Genomic DNA, 15,760 nt, shown 5'->3' with positions numbered 1-15,760 from the left:
ATCACCCTACTCCACTATTTAAATCTATTTAGTCCTACCTCAATGCCAACAACCTGAAAGGACGTGACAACACCACTTAACACACCCGGTAACTCTTCTGATGTCAAGTCTTGCACACCCAAATACCTCTCTGCAGCTGCCACCACAACCTCAGTTTTCTGTGACTCACCAGCAGCAAAGTTGATAACCATGGCTATAAATGCTAAAAATCCAATCTTACTGAAACATATCACTTACTGGGCTATCCCTCTGTATTGGTACAGATCTTTTACTCACACTACTGCCTCACCCTTGACCCATCTTCTTCTACTTTCATAATTGCCTCAGCATACAACAACTTCTGCACTACTCTAACTCTGGAAACCTCAACCTGCCTCTATTGCACGAGGCATTTCTGATCCCCAGCCCCATGGGCACCCCTATAATGAACACATACCACTACTTTCCCCCATTAATACATATTTATTTGACTCATGCCCTTCTGCACACTTCTCACACCTAGGAACCTCCCTACTATACACTGCTGCCACATGCCAATAAACTTGACAACTGTAACAACGTGATGTATTCGACACAAAAATTCATACATCTTAACATCACTTTGTCGGGCAAAGAGACAACATATAATCTCAAAAGAACAGGCAATGACTCTTGTTTCACCAACCTGTCTGCGTCGCACCACACTACGAGCATCACAAACACCGGGAATCTTCCCCTTCAGTTGGTCAACTTTTACATTTACTGCTACCCCAGTAATCACTTCTTTCAATGGCGCCCTTTTGAGAGCGGAAGAATTCACGTCTCGCCTCCCATTCGTTTAACGCCGATCGCCTTCACCCTCTGACCAGCAGAAACACAAACAATTATGACAAGACCACTTCTGGTTACACTCCGATTCCACAGTACCCAATTCTGCTTCCACACACCCTGAAACAACAAATGGATCAGCCAAAAGGCAAGGGTCCACTTTTTCAAAACAATTCACTCCATCGGTCTTCATCCTGACCCTCAGTGCAAGCCTCTGGCCCCAGAGAACTTCACCACACCTACCACCTCCGATACTTCGCCCTCATTCACACCATTTCTCCTTCTGTCTTCAGCTCACTACACGTTTTACCATTCTTCTTTAACAAACCATCTCCCCTTTTCCAGCCATTTTTAACCAAGTCGAGTTCACCGTCTTCCTCCCTCTCGCGCTTAGACCTCTTCTGCCTCTCCTTTCCCCCTCCAAAATCATAATAAAACACTGACAACTAAAATATGTTATTATTATTATTGGGGAGGGGGGGTTAAAAAAAAACAAAAGTGATTCAAAAGGTTATTCGAGGAACTATTAAAAGGGGTTCCTTGAAGAACTTATAGGTTTCAATTTGAAGAACCCCTAAAGGATACTCGGGGAACCGTTTCTTTTTAGAGCGTATGATAATACTGAACTTCTCCTGACACAACTTATTACTTTCTCAAGGGACGAAATTCCGGCTGTCAATCTCCGTAAAATCAGCACGAACCCTTCGGGATGTAGCGTTCAACAGTGCCTTCCCACTTATAATGCAGCTGCTTTGTCTTGATGTAATTTCTTCATCAAAAGCTACCGTGACGCATTTCAATTTCAAACAAGCGCGCTCTTCCAACCACCATCCCCGGGTCGTGATTCAGCCTGCCTTCTCTGTGAAAATGAATCCCGCTGATGAACCAACATCTTCTGAACCACATCCACATTCCTCTGAGATACACTGTCAATTGTGGGACCTTACTGTATATAGACAGGCGTGTGCCTTTCCAAATCATGTCCAATCAATTGAATTTACCACAGGTGGACTCCAATTAAGTTGTAGAAACATTTCAAGGATGATACATGGAAACAGGATGCACCTGAGCTCAATTTCGTGTTTCATAGCAAAGGGTCTGAATACTTGTGTAAATAAGGTATTTCTGTTTTTAATGTTTAATACATTTGCAAACATTTCTAAAACCCTGTTTTCCTTTTGTCATCGTGTTTAGATTGCTAAGGATTTGTATTTATTTAATCAATTGTAGAATAAGGCTGTAACTTAACAACATGTGGGAAAAGTCCAGGGGTCTGAATACTTTCCGAATGTACTGTATGTGAAACTGATAGATGCACACACACTACATGTTAATGTTTTTAAATGTAAATAGTAAAGTATTTTGTCTGTAATGTCTTTTTCGTTGTATGTCGGACCCCAGTAAGCCTAGCTGTCGCCATTGGCGTCGTCTAATGGGGATCCTAATGGATCCAATCAAAAACAGGGTGGTGAATGTGCAAGGTGATGAGCTTGATGCAATTTATTCCAATAAATATCGAGGGTCTTATTCTGGTGACATGATGATCGAAGCTTGGCTGCTGTTTGAAAATATAAATAATATCGCTCACAATTATTATACATTCATAATGGGGTAGCCTACGCACTTTATCTGCGAGTTGTTGGCTAGAGCGCATGTGCCAAGAAAGATTGGGCACATTTTCAATATAACAATTTTATGACAAAACCATCAGTAGAGTTGAACATGCGATGGAAACCCATTTAACCTGTATTTTTCATTCGGTAGCCTTCATGGGAATGTAACGGGTAAAAGTTTTACATGCACTACGTCATCCCGCACTGCCTTTCATCTGTAAAAAGCCCGTTTGATATAAACATATCTCTGGTGGGAAAATTTGCATATTTTTTATGCATTTGAGAGTATTCGCATTAAAATCTGTCGCAAATTGGATAGAAACCTAGCTATAGATGCTCCCCACCAGTGCCCCCCAATCGTAGAAATACAGATATCATGACTCCACTGCTGTAAGCCTTAGCAGGCAGCTATGTTGATGTTGTCGTAGTAGCCGAAGCTTGTATTAGCCTAGCTTGCGCACATAACATGAACTACTAACTAGCTGGCTATTTTTATCTATATTTTCTAACGGAGCTATCAAACCAAACTGAGATCGAAAGTATCTAGCTCCAATCGGTATACTCAGTATCGGAATGACCATTTCCTGTCAGTTTGATATTAATTTCCTGTTGCGAAATAGCTAGCTATAGCTAATTGTAGCTAGCTAGATGATGTGTTGTAGTAGGCTTGGAAATAATCATATTTGCCGAAAGACATTGAATATGGAAGGATCGTGTAACATTTGCACGTTGCACCGGGGATATATTGCAACGGACATCATTTTTAGAGGATAACCTGGATAACCTTAGCTACATGAAATGTCATAAACTAGCCGCGGAGTTGGAGGGACCCACAACCTCCTGAACAGCTGTATTGATGGAGAAATGTCCTCCGAGGCGATAGCAAATATAATACTGCACAAGGTTTAGCGGAATTATTATAGTCTGTTATCTTGTCTCTGTATCTCGTCTGTCAAGCAAATAGTAGACGGGTCATTCCGAGATTGCTAGCTCCTTAGTCAATGATGAGATAGCTATCTGCTGCCAGTGCTGGTGAAGAAATCACAGCTGTTTTGGCATCTGCAAACAACAAGACTGGCTGTGTCAGACAAACCTTCGGCCCTGTCCAGAAATACAAGATTTGTGAAACTGGCACAATACATACATTTGTGAAACTGGCACAACTGTAAACAAGGACATTTGAACAGTCTGTATCGAAGTGAGGATAACTCTTCCTGATCATCGAGACTTGACAAAACTATAATGAGGAAGTTTTTTGATTCATCTCGTCGGGAGTTGGTCAGTTCTGGACCTGCTTCTGGAGGGGGTAGCAGTGGATCCAGCCATGCAGGTGGCAATTTAATTGGACGTTCATGTACAATTGGGCGGCACCAAGTAACTATTGAAGAAACAGTGGCCGAAGGTGAGATGTAGGAATTGATGCTTGTCTTTTGGAAACAATGTTTTGATGTTCATGTTGACTGAGAACATGGTCATGTGACATTTCAGTCAGACAGCAAACTGCAACAATGGTCAACATCAATCAGTCATTACCAATCAAGTTAGCTGCTGCATGAAATATGGAATGATGGAATTAATTTATGCTCAAGCCAGAGGCAAGCTGAGGTTTCAGTGTGATATGGCTACTTTATGCCATTGGTAAAGACATACTGTTGTGTCAACTTTCCACATGATGTACTCCTATTCCTGACACTCCTGCATCTGACACACCCAGCCAATGACTATTTCACTGTAGATGGATAAGCCATCGTGCCATATTGTTTGTAGTGTGGCTTTCATGGCATCAGTTTTGAGGATCAAGTGTGTGGCTGCTGCAAGATGTGACTTATGTCATATCAGTCAAATGATTGACAGCTCTGTCATTGTTGGAGCAGCATCTGCATTTGGTAAATTAATTGTCAGGAAATCCCCTTACGTATTAGGCACTTAAATGGACTCAGAACTGTCTGTTTTCGGTGTTCTATGAATTATTAAAATGAGTGACCATGGACTCAGGAACCGGCTGTTTTCAGTGTTCTGTGAATTATTAAAATTAGTAACCATGGGCACGAGAAGAGGCTCACTAGGAATGATAGCTAATTTTCAGGTACTGAAGAGCACAGATAGATGTTTGGGGTGTCAAAGAATTTTTACAATAAAAAAAAAGCCAATTGGACACATTAATCCTGGCATTTTTGTAATTTTGACAACCCAATACCATGCAAATCAAGTTGCTGATTGTTTGATATCACTCATGTACTTGGTAGTGAAATCCAAAGAATCTGAAGATAATTGTACATTTACATTTGAGTAATTTAGCAGACACTCTTATCCAGAGCGACTTACAGTAGTGAGTGCCTACATTTTCTTACTTGTCCTCTGCAAGTGCCATGCTATACCAACTTAGCCACACAGGACCATAATGCCTTGATGTGAGGAAGTGATGTGACATTAATCCCTGACTCCCTGTGCAGTGGTGTAAAATCACCTCTCAAAACAGTATATTTTTCTCATTAAGCATCTGGCTTGGATTCAATTCCATGTAAACTCAGTCAATCCTTTAAATTAATAAAAAAAATTGAAAAATAAATGGGCTTAGTCTTTGAAAATGGCAAATGCATAACCTAGCCTAAATAAACACAATCATCTAAATACAAATAAATGCCTGGCCCCAGTTATCACATAACACTAGCATTTTGTATCATACACCTGAGTGAAAGGTGCAGTGTCTGCATTATCCTGCACAGTGGAGTCATTTGTGTGGATTGTGTTCACTGATATGGTAATGATGTAGCCCTGACATCTTGTAAAATTAATTTACTTTGCACAACTTTCTTAAAGACTGCAACTTTGCTCTAACAACCTCAGTTCACGATGACAATGTTTCTATCACTTTCTCACATCCAATGCTTTTGTTGACGAGTATGGCAAATTGCATCTCATGATTTCTGCCTATTCTGTCCATCCTTTTAGAGTGCCGCTTTGCAGTGTACACTGAGTCTGAAACATGGTGAATGGAGACAGTCTAGCCTATCCCTGCCTCAGTTTTAGCTCAGCAACTCCCACTGCAATATTGTATAGATCTACACAGTACACTGCAGTTTAAACACATTGAAATTCAACACCATTATGGTATAACATGTAGGCTATCAACATTGACTTACTGTAAATTCCATGCTAAGATAGTTAAGCTAGATATACTGTAAATTTCACAGCCTACAGTTGCAATGAAGATTACTAATCTAACATGATGCCACAAAGACAGTTGGCAGAAGATGACAAATAATGCTCTTATGGTTTATGGATTGTGGTGTATGGAATGGTTAGGCCAATTTGATTTATTTACTTCAATATCTTGTCTTGTCTTCTAGTCATATACAGTTGAAGTCAGAAGTTTACATACACCTTAGCCAAATACATTTAAACTCATTATTTCACAATTCCTGACATTTAATACAGGAAAAGATTCCCTGTTTTAGATCAGTTAGGATCACCACTTTATTTTAAGAATGTGAAATGTCAGAATAATAGTAGAGAGAATAATTTATTTCAGATTTGATTTATTTCATCACATTCCCAGTGGGTCAGAAGTTTACATATACTCAATTAATATTTGGTAGCATTGCCTTTAAATTGTTTAACTTGGGTCAAATGTTTCGGGGGAGCCTTCCACAAGCTTCCCACAATAATTTGGGTGAATTTTGGCCCATTCCTCCTGACAGAGCTGGTGTAACTGAGTCAGGTTTGTAGGTCTCCTTGCTCGCACACACTTTTTCAGTTCTGCCCACAAATTGTTTATGGGATTGAGGTCAGGGCTTTGTGATGGCCACTCCAATACCTTGACTTTGTTGTCCTTAAGCCATTTTGCCACAACTTTGGAAGTATGCTTGGGGTCATTGTCCATTTGGAAGACGCATTTGCGACCAAGCTTTAACTTCCTGACTGATGTCTTGAGATGTTGCTTCAATATCTTCACATAATTCCCCCCCCTAATGATGCCATCTATTTTGTGAAGTGCACCAGTCCCTCCTGCAGCATTTCTCCAAAAAGTTCAATTTTTGTTCCCATGTGCAGTTGCAAACCGTTGTCTGGCTTTTTTATGGCAGTTTTGGAGCAGCGGCTTCTTCCTTGCTGAGCGGCCTTTCAGGTTATGTCAATATAGGACTCATTTTACTGTGGATATAGATTTATTTGTACCTGTTTCCTCCAGCATCTTCACAATGTCCTTTGCTGCTGTTCTGGGATTGATTTTAACTCCCATCACCAAACTCCTATCATCTCTAGGAGACGGTAGAGACGGCAGGTACACCTCCAATTGGTACACCATCCACAGGTACACCTCCAATTGACTCTAATGATGTCAATTAGCCTATCAGAAGCTTCTAAAGCCATGACCTAATTTTCTGGAATTTTCCAAACTGTTTAAAGGCACAGTCAACTTAGTGTATGTAACCTTCTGACCCACTGGAATTGTAAGTGAAATTATCTGTCTGTAAACAATTGTTGGAAAATTGACTTGTGTCATGCACAAAGTAGATGTCCTAACCGACTTGTCAAAACTCTAGTTTGTTAACAAGAAATTTGTGGAGTGGTTGAAAAACTTGTTTTAATGACTCCAACCTAAGTGTATGTAAACTTCCGTCTTCAACTGTAGTTTCATAATGAGACTGGAATCAAATAAAATGTTATTTGTTACATGCGTCGAATACAATAGGTATGGACTTTTACAGTGAAATGCTTACTTACAAGACGTTAACCATCATTGCAGTATCAAGAAAAATACATGTTAATTAAGAAATAAAAGTAATAAATAAATTTAGAGCAGCAGTAAAAATCACCATTATAAGAGTAGTTATTCAATCTTCCACTCTTCTATCCCCATTAATTCCAATGGCGGAATGCAAGATACAACATTCTAAACTGAAATCATGGCCACAAAAGGAAAAATTAGAATGTTCAAACTAAAACATTTTGAGTGCTTAAAAACAAATTCTATGGATTATTGAAGCAAATTACAAGGTTTAGACAAACCCAAACTGCTGCAAACCAAATGCTAGCCTAGTAGCATGAGGACATATTGTCTAGATGCTTTTTTCCAGGGGAGATTAAGTTTATAAATTGACTGTCTGGGCTGTAGGACAGTGGATGCACATTTTATTAGATGTTACAGTACTAACTCTAGCCTACTTTTCATTGATTGCACTTCCGTCACTCGGTTGCGTCCATGCCATTGTTGTGAAAGTTCTCAAAATGCCTCTGCCATATTGCTGCTCAGTCATTCTGAATGGGGGCTAATAACGGTTTTGTCAAAATTAAACTACATTGGTCTGTAAATACAATGATATAGGAGTTGGCAAATAATTAGTAGGAATCAACTTTGCCATCATTATGATGTCATCAAATTTACTTTGGAGTGATGGCAATGTTTACAAAGTCAATTTGACGACATCACAATAGCTACGTTTCCAGATTTTCATGTAAATATTCAAAAATCCACATAAAACAATGCACATTTTCCCACCAGACATGTGCGTGATGACGTACACTAAGTGTACAAAACATTAAGGACACCTTCCTAATATTGAGTTGCACCCCGCCCTCCCTTTTGCACTAATTTCTTTGGGGTATGGACTCTACAAGGTGTCGAAGCGTTCCACAGGGATGCTGGCCCATGTTGACTCCAATGCTTCCCATAGCTTTGTGAAGCTTACTGGATGTCCTTTGGGTAGTGGACCATTATTGATACACACGGGAAACTGTTGAGCGTGAAAACCCAGCAGCGTTGCACTTCGACACAAACCGGTGCACCAGGCACATGCTACAATATCCCGTTCAAAGGCACTTAAATCTTTTGTCTTGCTCATTCACCCTCTGAATGGCACACATACACAATCCATGTCTGAATTTTCTCAAGACTTAAAAATAATTTTTTAACCTGTCTCCTCCCCTTCATCTACACTGATTTTGAAGTGGATTTAACAAATTACATCAATAATGTTACAGTCATCGTTGCATGAAGAAGTGACCAAAGCGCAACGTGGTAAGTGTTCACGATTTATTAATAGAACTGAACCCTGAATAACAAAGAGAATGAACGAAACAGTTCTGTCTGGTGCAGACACAAAAACACAACTACCCACAAAACACAGGTGGGAAAAGGCTACCTAAGTATGGTTCTCAATCAAAGACAACGATAGACAGCTGCCTCTGATTGAGAACCACACCCTGCCAAACACACAGAAATAGAAAACAGAATGCCCACCCCAACTCACGCCCTGACCAAACCAAAAGAGAGACATAAAAAGGATCTCTAAGGTCAGGGCGTGACAAATAAGGGATCAAAGCTGGACTCTCATTCATCTGGAAAGAGCAGGTGTCCTTAATGTTTTGTACATTCTGTGGAGTGCACAAAACTACCTTTTGCCGTTAAATTCCCATGTACCGAATAAAAGATACAAGTTAAATGGGTTTCCATCACATTTTCAAATCGACTGATGGGTTCTCATAAATACATTAAATCAAAGTTGTCACGTCCTCCTAATACAACACATGCGCGATTACAACCTCACAGTGAAATGCTTACTTGCAGGCTCTAAACAATGGTGCAAAAAAAGAAAAAAAGTTGGGTGTGTAGGTAAGTACAGAAATAAAACAACGGTAAAAAGGCATTTGAAAAAAGAGTAGCAAGGCTATATACAGACACCTGTTAGTCAGCCTTTTTGAGGTAGTAAGTACATGTTGGTATCGTTAAAGTGACTATGCATATATGATAAACAGAGAGTAGCAGAAGTGTAAAAAGAGGAGTTGGCGGGTGGTGGGACACAATGCAGATAGCCCGGTTAACCAATGTGCGAGAGCACTGGTAAGTCGGGCCAATTTAGGTAGTATGTACGAGGCGACCGATTAATCAGAATGGTCGATTAATTAGGGCCGATTTCATGTTTTCATAGAATCGGAAATCGGTATTTTTGGGCGCCGATTTAGCAGATTGTTTTTTTTACACACACACACATACACATATATACATATATACATACATACATACATACATACATACACCTTGATTTAACTAGGCAAGTCAGTTAAGAACACATTCTCATTTTCAGTGACAATCTATGAACGGTGGGTTAACTGCCTTGTTCAGAACGACAAATTTTCACCTTGTCAGCTCGGGGGATTCAATCTTGCAACCTTACAGTTAACTAGTCCAACGTTCTAACCACCTGCCTCTCATTGCACTCCACGAGGAGACTGCTTGTTACGTGAATGCAGTAGAAGCCAAGGTAAGTTGCTAACTGGCATTAAACTTATCTTATAAAAAACAATCAATTAATCATAATCACTAGTTAACTACACATGATGATATTAATCGTTTATCTAGCGTGTCCTGCGTTGGATATAATCGATGCAACGCTGGGGATTGATTTAACAACAGCAGATTTGCGAACAAAGCACAATCGTTGGACGACTGTACCTGACCATAAACACCAATGCCTTTCTTAAAATCAATACACAGAAGTATATATTTTTAAACCTGCATATTTAGCTAAAAGAAATCCAGGTTAGCAGGCAATATTATCCAGTTGAAATTGTCTCATTTCTCTTGCGTTCATTGCAGGGTATATGCAACAGTTGGGGCAGCCTGGCTCATTGCGAACTAATTTGCCAGAATGTTACGAAATTATGACATAACATTGAAGGTTGTGCAATGTAACAAGGATATTTAGACTTAGGGATGCCACCCGTTAGATGAAATACCGAACGGTTCCGTATTTCTCTGAAATAAACGTTTTGTTTTCGACATTATAGTTTCCGGATTCGACCATATTAATGACCTTAAGGTTTGTATTTCTGTGTGTTATTATGTTATAATTAAGTCTTTGATGTGATAGAGCAGTCTGACTGAGCGATGGTAGGCACCAGCAGACTCGTAAGCATTCATTCAAACAGCACTTTAGTGCGTTTTGACAGCAGCTTTTTGCAAGCACAGCGCTGTTTATGACTTCAAGCCTATCAGCCTAATGGCTGGTGTAACCGATGTGAAATGGCTAGCTAGTTAGCTGGGTGTGCGCTAATAGCGTTTCAAACATCACTCGGTCTGAAACTTAGATGAGTTATTTCCCTTGCTCTGCAAGGGCTGTGGCTTTTGTGGAGCGATGGGTAACGCTGCTTCGAGTGTGGCTGTTGTCGATGTGTTCCTGGTTCGAGCCCAGGTAGGGGCAAGGAGAGGGACGGAAGGTATACTGTTACACTGGCAATACTATAGTACCTATAAGAACATCCAATAGTCAAAGGTATATGAAATACAAGTGGTAGAGAGAGAAATAGTCCTATAAATGCTATATTAACTACAACCTAAAACCTCTTACCTTGGAATATTGAAGTCTCATGTTAAAAGGAACGACCAATTTTCATATGTTCTCATGTTCTGAGCAAGGAACTCAAACGTTAGCTTTTTTACATGGCACATATTGCACTTTTACTTCTCCAACACTTTGCTTTTGCATTATTTAAACCAAATTGAACATGTTTCATTATTTATTTGAGGCTAAATTGATTTTTGTTGATGTATTATATTAAGTTAAAATAAGTATTCATTCAGTATTGTTGTAATTGTCATTATTACAAATGTAAAAATATCAGTATCTGCTTTTTTGGTCCTCCAATAATCAGTATCGGCTTTGAAAAATCATAATCAGTCGACTATGCATATATGATGAACAGAGAGTAGCAGCAGCGTAAAAGAGGGGTTGGGAGGGGCACACAATGCAAATAGTCCAGGAAACCATTTGGTTACCTGTTCAGGAGTCTTATGGCTTGGGGGTAAAAACTGTTGAGAAGCCTTTTTGTCCTAGACTTGGCATTCTGGTACCGCTTGCCATGCGGTAGTAGAGAGAACAGTCTATGACTGGGGTCTTTGACAATTTTTCGGGCCTTCCTCTGACACCGCCTGGTGTAGAGGTCCTGGATGGCAGGCAGCTTTGCCCCAGTGATATACTGGGCCGTACGCACTACCCTCTGAAGGGCCTTGCGGTCGGGGGCCGAGCAATTGCCGTACCAGGCAGTGATGCATCCGGTCAGGATGCTCTCGATGATGCAGCTGTAGAACCGTTTGAGGATCTCAGGACCCATGCCAAATCTTTTTAGTTTCCTGAGGGGGAATAGGCTTTGTCATGCCCTCTTCACGACTGTCTTGGTGTGTTTGGACCAATCTAGTTTGTTGATGATGTGGACACCAAGGAATTTGAAGCTCTCAACCTGCTCCACTACAGCCCCGTCGATGAGAATGGGGACATGCTCGGTGCTCCTTTTCCTGTAGTCCACAATCATCTCCTTAGTCATGGTTACGTTGAGGGATAGGTTGTTATTCTGGCACCACCCAGCCAGGTCTCTGACCTCCCTATAGGCTGTCTTGTCGTTATCGGTGATCAGGCCTACCACTGTTGTGTCGTCAACAAACTTAATGATGGTGTTGGGAGTCGTCCCTGGCCATGCAGTCGTGGGTGAACGGGGAGTACAGGAGGGGACTGAGCACGCACCCCTGGGGAGCTCCTGTGTTGAGGATCAGTGTGGCAGATGTGTTGCTACCCACCCTCACTACCTGGGGGTGGCCTGTCAGGAAGTCCAGGATCCAGTTGCAGAGGGAGGTGTTTAGTCCCAGGTTCCTTAGTTTGGTGATGAGCTTTGAGGGTACTATGGTGTTGAACGCTGAACTGTAGTCAATGAACAGCTGTTACGAATCCCTTTTGGCCCGACAGTCTAGGGGGGATGGGAATGAGACCCGTAACACAACTCATGCAAATTATAATACTGACAAAGTAAAAGTGTGAACGAAATAACTAGGACAACTGAAATCTACCGTCAAACTCAAGGTTTATTTGAAAATACACGGTAATGGGGGGGAGCAGGAAAAGGGGCTGAGCTGGACCCAAGGAAAGAAACAATAATTATTTTTAAAAAACCTAAGCTCGACTAGCCTATTTTAACAACAGTTAACTAACTAACCAAAAATACAGTGGGTGGTCCACCCAGTTCTAACTAGTGTATTTAACAAAGTCTACCTACGGGTAGTGTATGCCCATGGGCGACTTGTCTTGGTTTCCCCTTTTCCCACCAGCAATCAAACAAACACCATAACCAAAACAATACTCACAGGTGATGACAAAGTGCTATGGAAGTGCTCAAACAAAAGAGAGGTTAATACACAAAGAGAGAGTGAAACACAGAGACCTACAGACATGGCATTTACAGAGAGATTGAGCTCTAGAGCAAACAACTGATGGGGTTTTTAAACCAAGGGAAAGGAACTGTGATTGGGTAGGAAACAGGAGAAGGTGTGTCTTCTGATTGATGATTGGATTGGTGACTGACTGGGGAGTGATGATTTTCACCTGTGAGGAGAGAAGGAGAGAAAACAACACAGGATACACACACACACACACACACACACACACACACACACACACACACACACACACACACACACACACACACACACACACACACACACACACACACACACACACACACACACACACAGGATACCTGTATCCGTAACAACAGCATTCTCACATAAGTGTTCCTTTTGTCCAGGTGGGAAAGGGCAGTGTGGAGTGCAATAGAAATTGCATCATCTGTGGATATGTTTGGGTGGAATGCAAATTGGAGTGGGTCTAGGGTTTCTGGGATAATGGTGTTGATGTGCGCCATTACCAGCCTTTCAAAGCACTTCATGGCTACGGACGTGAGTGCTACGGGTCTGTAGTCATTTAGGCAGGTTGCCTTTGTGTTGTTGGGCACAGGGACTATAGTGGTCTGCTTGAAGCATGTTGGTATTACAGACTCAATCAGGGACATGTTGAAAATGTCAGTGAAGACACCTGCCAGTTGGTCAGCACATGGCCGGAGCACACGTCCTGGTAATCCGTCTGGCCCCGCAGCCTTGTGTATTTTGACCTGTTGAAAGGTCTTCCTCACGTTGGCTACGGAGAGCGTGATCACACAGTCGTCTGGAACAGCTGATGCTCTCATGCATGCCTCCTTGTTGTTTGCCTCAAAGTGAGCATAGAACTGATTTCGCTCGTCTGGCAGCGAGCGAAATCAGTCTGTAATAGTTTGCAAGCCCCGTCGAGCGTCGGAGCCGATTCAATCTTAGCCCTGTATTGACGCTTTACCTGTTTGGTGGTTCGTCGCAGGGCATAGCGGGATTTCTTGTAAGCTTCCTGGTTAGAGTCCCACATCTTGAAAGCGGCAGCTCTACCCTTTAGCGAATGTTGTCTGTAATCCATGGCTTCTGGTTGGGGTATGTACGTACAGTTACTGTGGGGACGACGTCCTCAATGCACTTATTGATAATGCCAGTGACTGATGTGGTGTATTCCTCAATGTCATCTGAAGAATCCCGGAACATGTTCCTGTCTGTGATAGCAAAGCAGTCCTGTAGTTTAGCATCTGCTTCATCTGACAATTTTTTTATAGACCGAGTCACTGGTGCTTCCTGCTTTTATTTTTGCTTGTAAGCAGGAATCAGGAGGATAGAGTTGTGGTCAGATTTACCAAATGGAGGACGAGGGAGAGCTTTGTACGCGTCTCTGTGTGTGGAGTACATGTGATCTAGAAATTTTTCCCCCTCTGGTTGCACATTTAACATGTTGATAGAGATTTGGTAGAACTGATTTAAGTTTCCCTGCATTAAAGTCTCCAGCCACTAGGAGTGCCACCTCTGGGTGAGTGGTTTCCCGTTTGCTTATTTCCTTATACAGCTGACTGAGTGTGGTCTTAGTGCCAGCATCTGTCTGTGGTGGTAAATAAACAGCCACGAAAAGTATAGCTGAGAACCCTCTAGGCAAGTGGTGTGGCCTGCAGTTTATCACAATATACTCTTCTTCAGGCGAGCAAAATCTAGAGACTTCCTTAGATTTCGTGCACCAGCTGTTGTTTACAATTATGCACAGACCGCCCCCCCTCATTTTACCGGAGTGTGTTGTTCTATCCTGCCGGTGCAGCGTGTATCCCGCTAGCTGAATATCCACGTCGTCATTCAGCCACGATTCCGTGAAGCATAGGATATTACAGTTTTTTATGTCCCGTTGGTAGGATATTCGTGATCGTACCTCTTCTAGACTATTGTCCAATGATTTCACGTTGGCGAGTAATATTGACAGTAACGGCAGCTTTCCTAGTTGGCTTCTGCGGGTCCAGACGAGGCATCCGGCTCTTCGTCCTCTGCGTCACTTCCTTTTGTGAATAATTGCTATGTCTGCCCTGTGGGGTGTTTGGAGAATATCGTGTGAGTCCTGCTTGTTGTTGTTTTTGTTGTTGAAGAAATCTTTGTCTAATCCGAGGTGAGTGATCGCTGTCCTGATATCCAGAAGCTCTTTTCTTCCATAAGATACGGTTGCAGAAACATTATGTTCAAAATAATTTACAAATATCGCGAAAATACCCACATAATAGCACAATTGGTTATGAGACAGTAAAACGGCGGCCATCTCCTCTGGCGCCAAGTTGTGTTAATAAGCGAGTGTACCCACTCTGGTGCCCACTCTGCTATTTGTGCAATGTTGGCTAGTGCGCACATACAGCCTAAATCAGGGATGTGTAACGGAACTCATCATGCAGGGCTGCAGTGGCTCCTGGGTGTACATACCCACATCCATACACCTCAGCTTGCGAGCAAAACATTTGTACTTTTTCTGTGCATTTTGCCATTGGGCGTAGAGAGAATGTAGCTATTTTCTAACTAATTTCCTGCAATTCTACACATTTTGCCATAGGGTGGAGGCAAATGTTTGAAGTTTTCAATATGATAACCAATGATCAAATAGGCCCTACCCCGGTCAGTAGTTCGACCATGCTTACTAGTTTAGATAGCTGGCCGTTAGACTAACTTATCAATCTAAAAACATTTAGCTGACGTGGGCTAATTGAGTGACTGCTAATGCACAACCAAATGTGGAAATTGTGTATTCGATTATTCTAACTCTCAACAGTAAGTTGAGATCCCGACTGAGTCCATTTGAATTGATTTTTATTTCGATTTCATGTAATTGACATACACAAAATAGTCCAAATTGGTGAACTGAATTTTTGTTTTTAAATAAAAAAATGCACAAAAAAATAATAATGGAAAAGTGGTGCGGGCATATGTATTCAATCTCTTTGCTATGAAGCCCCTAAATAAGATCTGGTCCAAACAATTACCTTCAGAAGTCACATAATTAGTTAGATTGCACACAGGTGGACTTCATTTAAGTGTCACATGATTTTCCACAGGATCTTAGTATATATACACCTGCCCTAAAATGCCCCAGACAATGGAACACCATTAAACAAGGGGCACCACCAAGTTGTGAAGTACA

At 41.5% G+C, this 15,760-nt stretch overlaps 1 protein-coding gene across 11 annotated transcripts in view; it reads left to right on the top strand.

Annotated features, from left to right (window-relative positions):
- The first annotated feature begins 2,681 nt into the window (after positions 1–2,681).
- Positions 2,682–15,760, top strand: part of LOC118375829 (AP2-associated protein kinase 1-like) — a 48,462-nt gene continuing 35,383 nt past the window's right edge. For 5 of the 11 annotated variants that reach the window (XR_004823900.2, XR_004823899.2, XM_035762441.2 and 2 more), the window contains exon 1: positions 2,684–3,822. Coding sequence is in view for 8 of the 11 variants with exons in the window: in XM_035762441.2 (XP_035618334.1) it covers positions 3,663–3,822 (160 nt within the window). In the remaining 3 variants the exon portion in view is untranslated. Of the gene's footprint in view, positions 3,823–15,760 lie in introns of all 11 variants that reach the window. The other 6 variants (XM_035762447.2, XM_035762442.2, XM_035762444.2 and 3 more) reach the window with 3 other exon arrangements.

The sequence above is a fragment of the Oncorhynchus keta genome, chromosome 12 (genome assembly GCF_023373465.1).
Source record: "Oncorhynchus keta strain PuntledgeMale-10-30-2019 chromosome 12, Oket_V2, whole genome shotgun sequence".
NCBI classification, from domain to species: Eukaryota; Metazoa; Chordata; class Actinopteri; order Salmoniformes; family Salmonidae; genus Oncorhynchus; species Oncorhynchus keta.
This window is presented reverse-complemented; position numbering and strand designations above follow the sequence as displayed.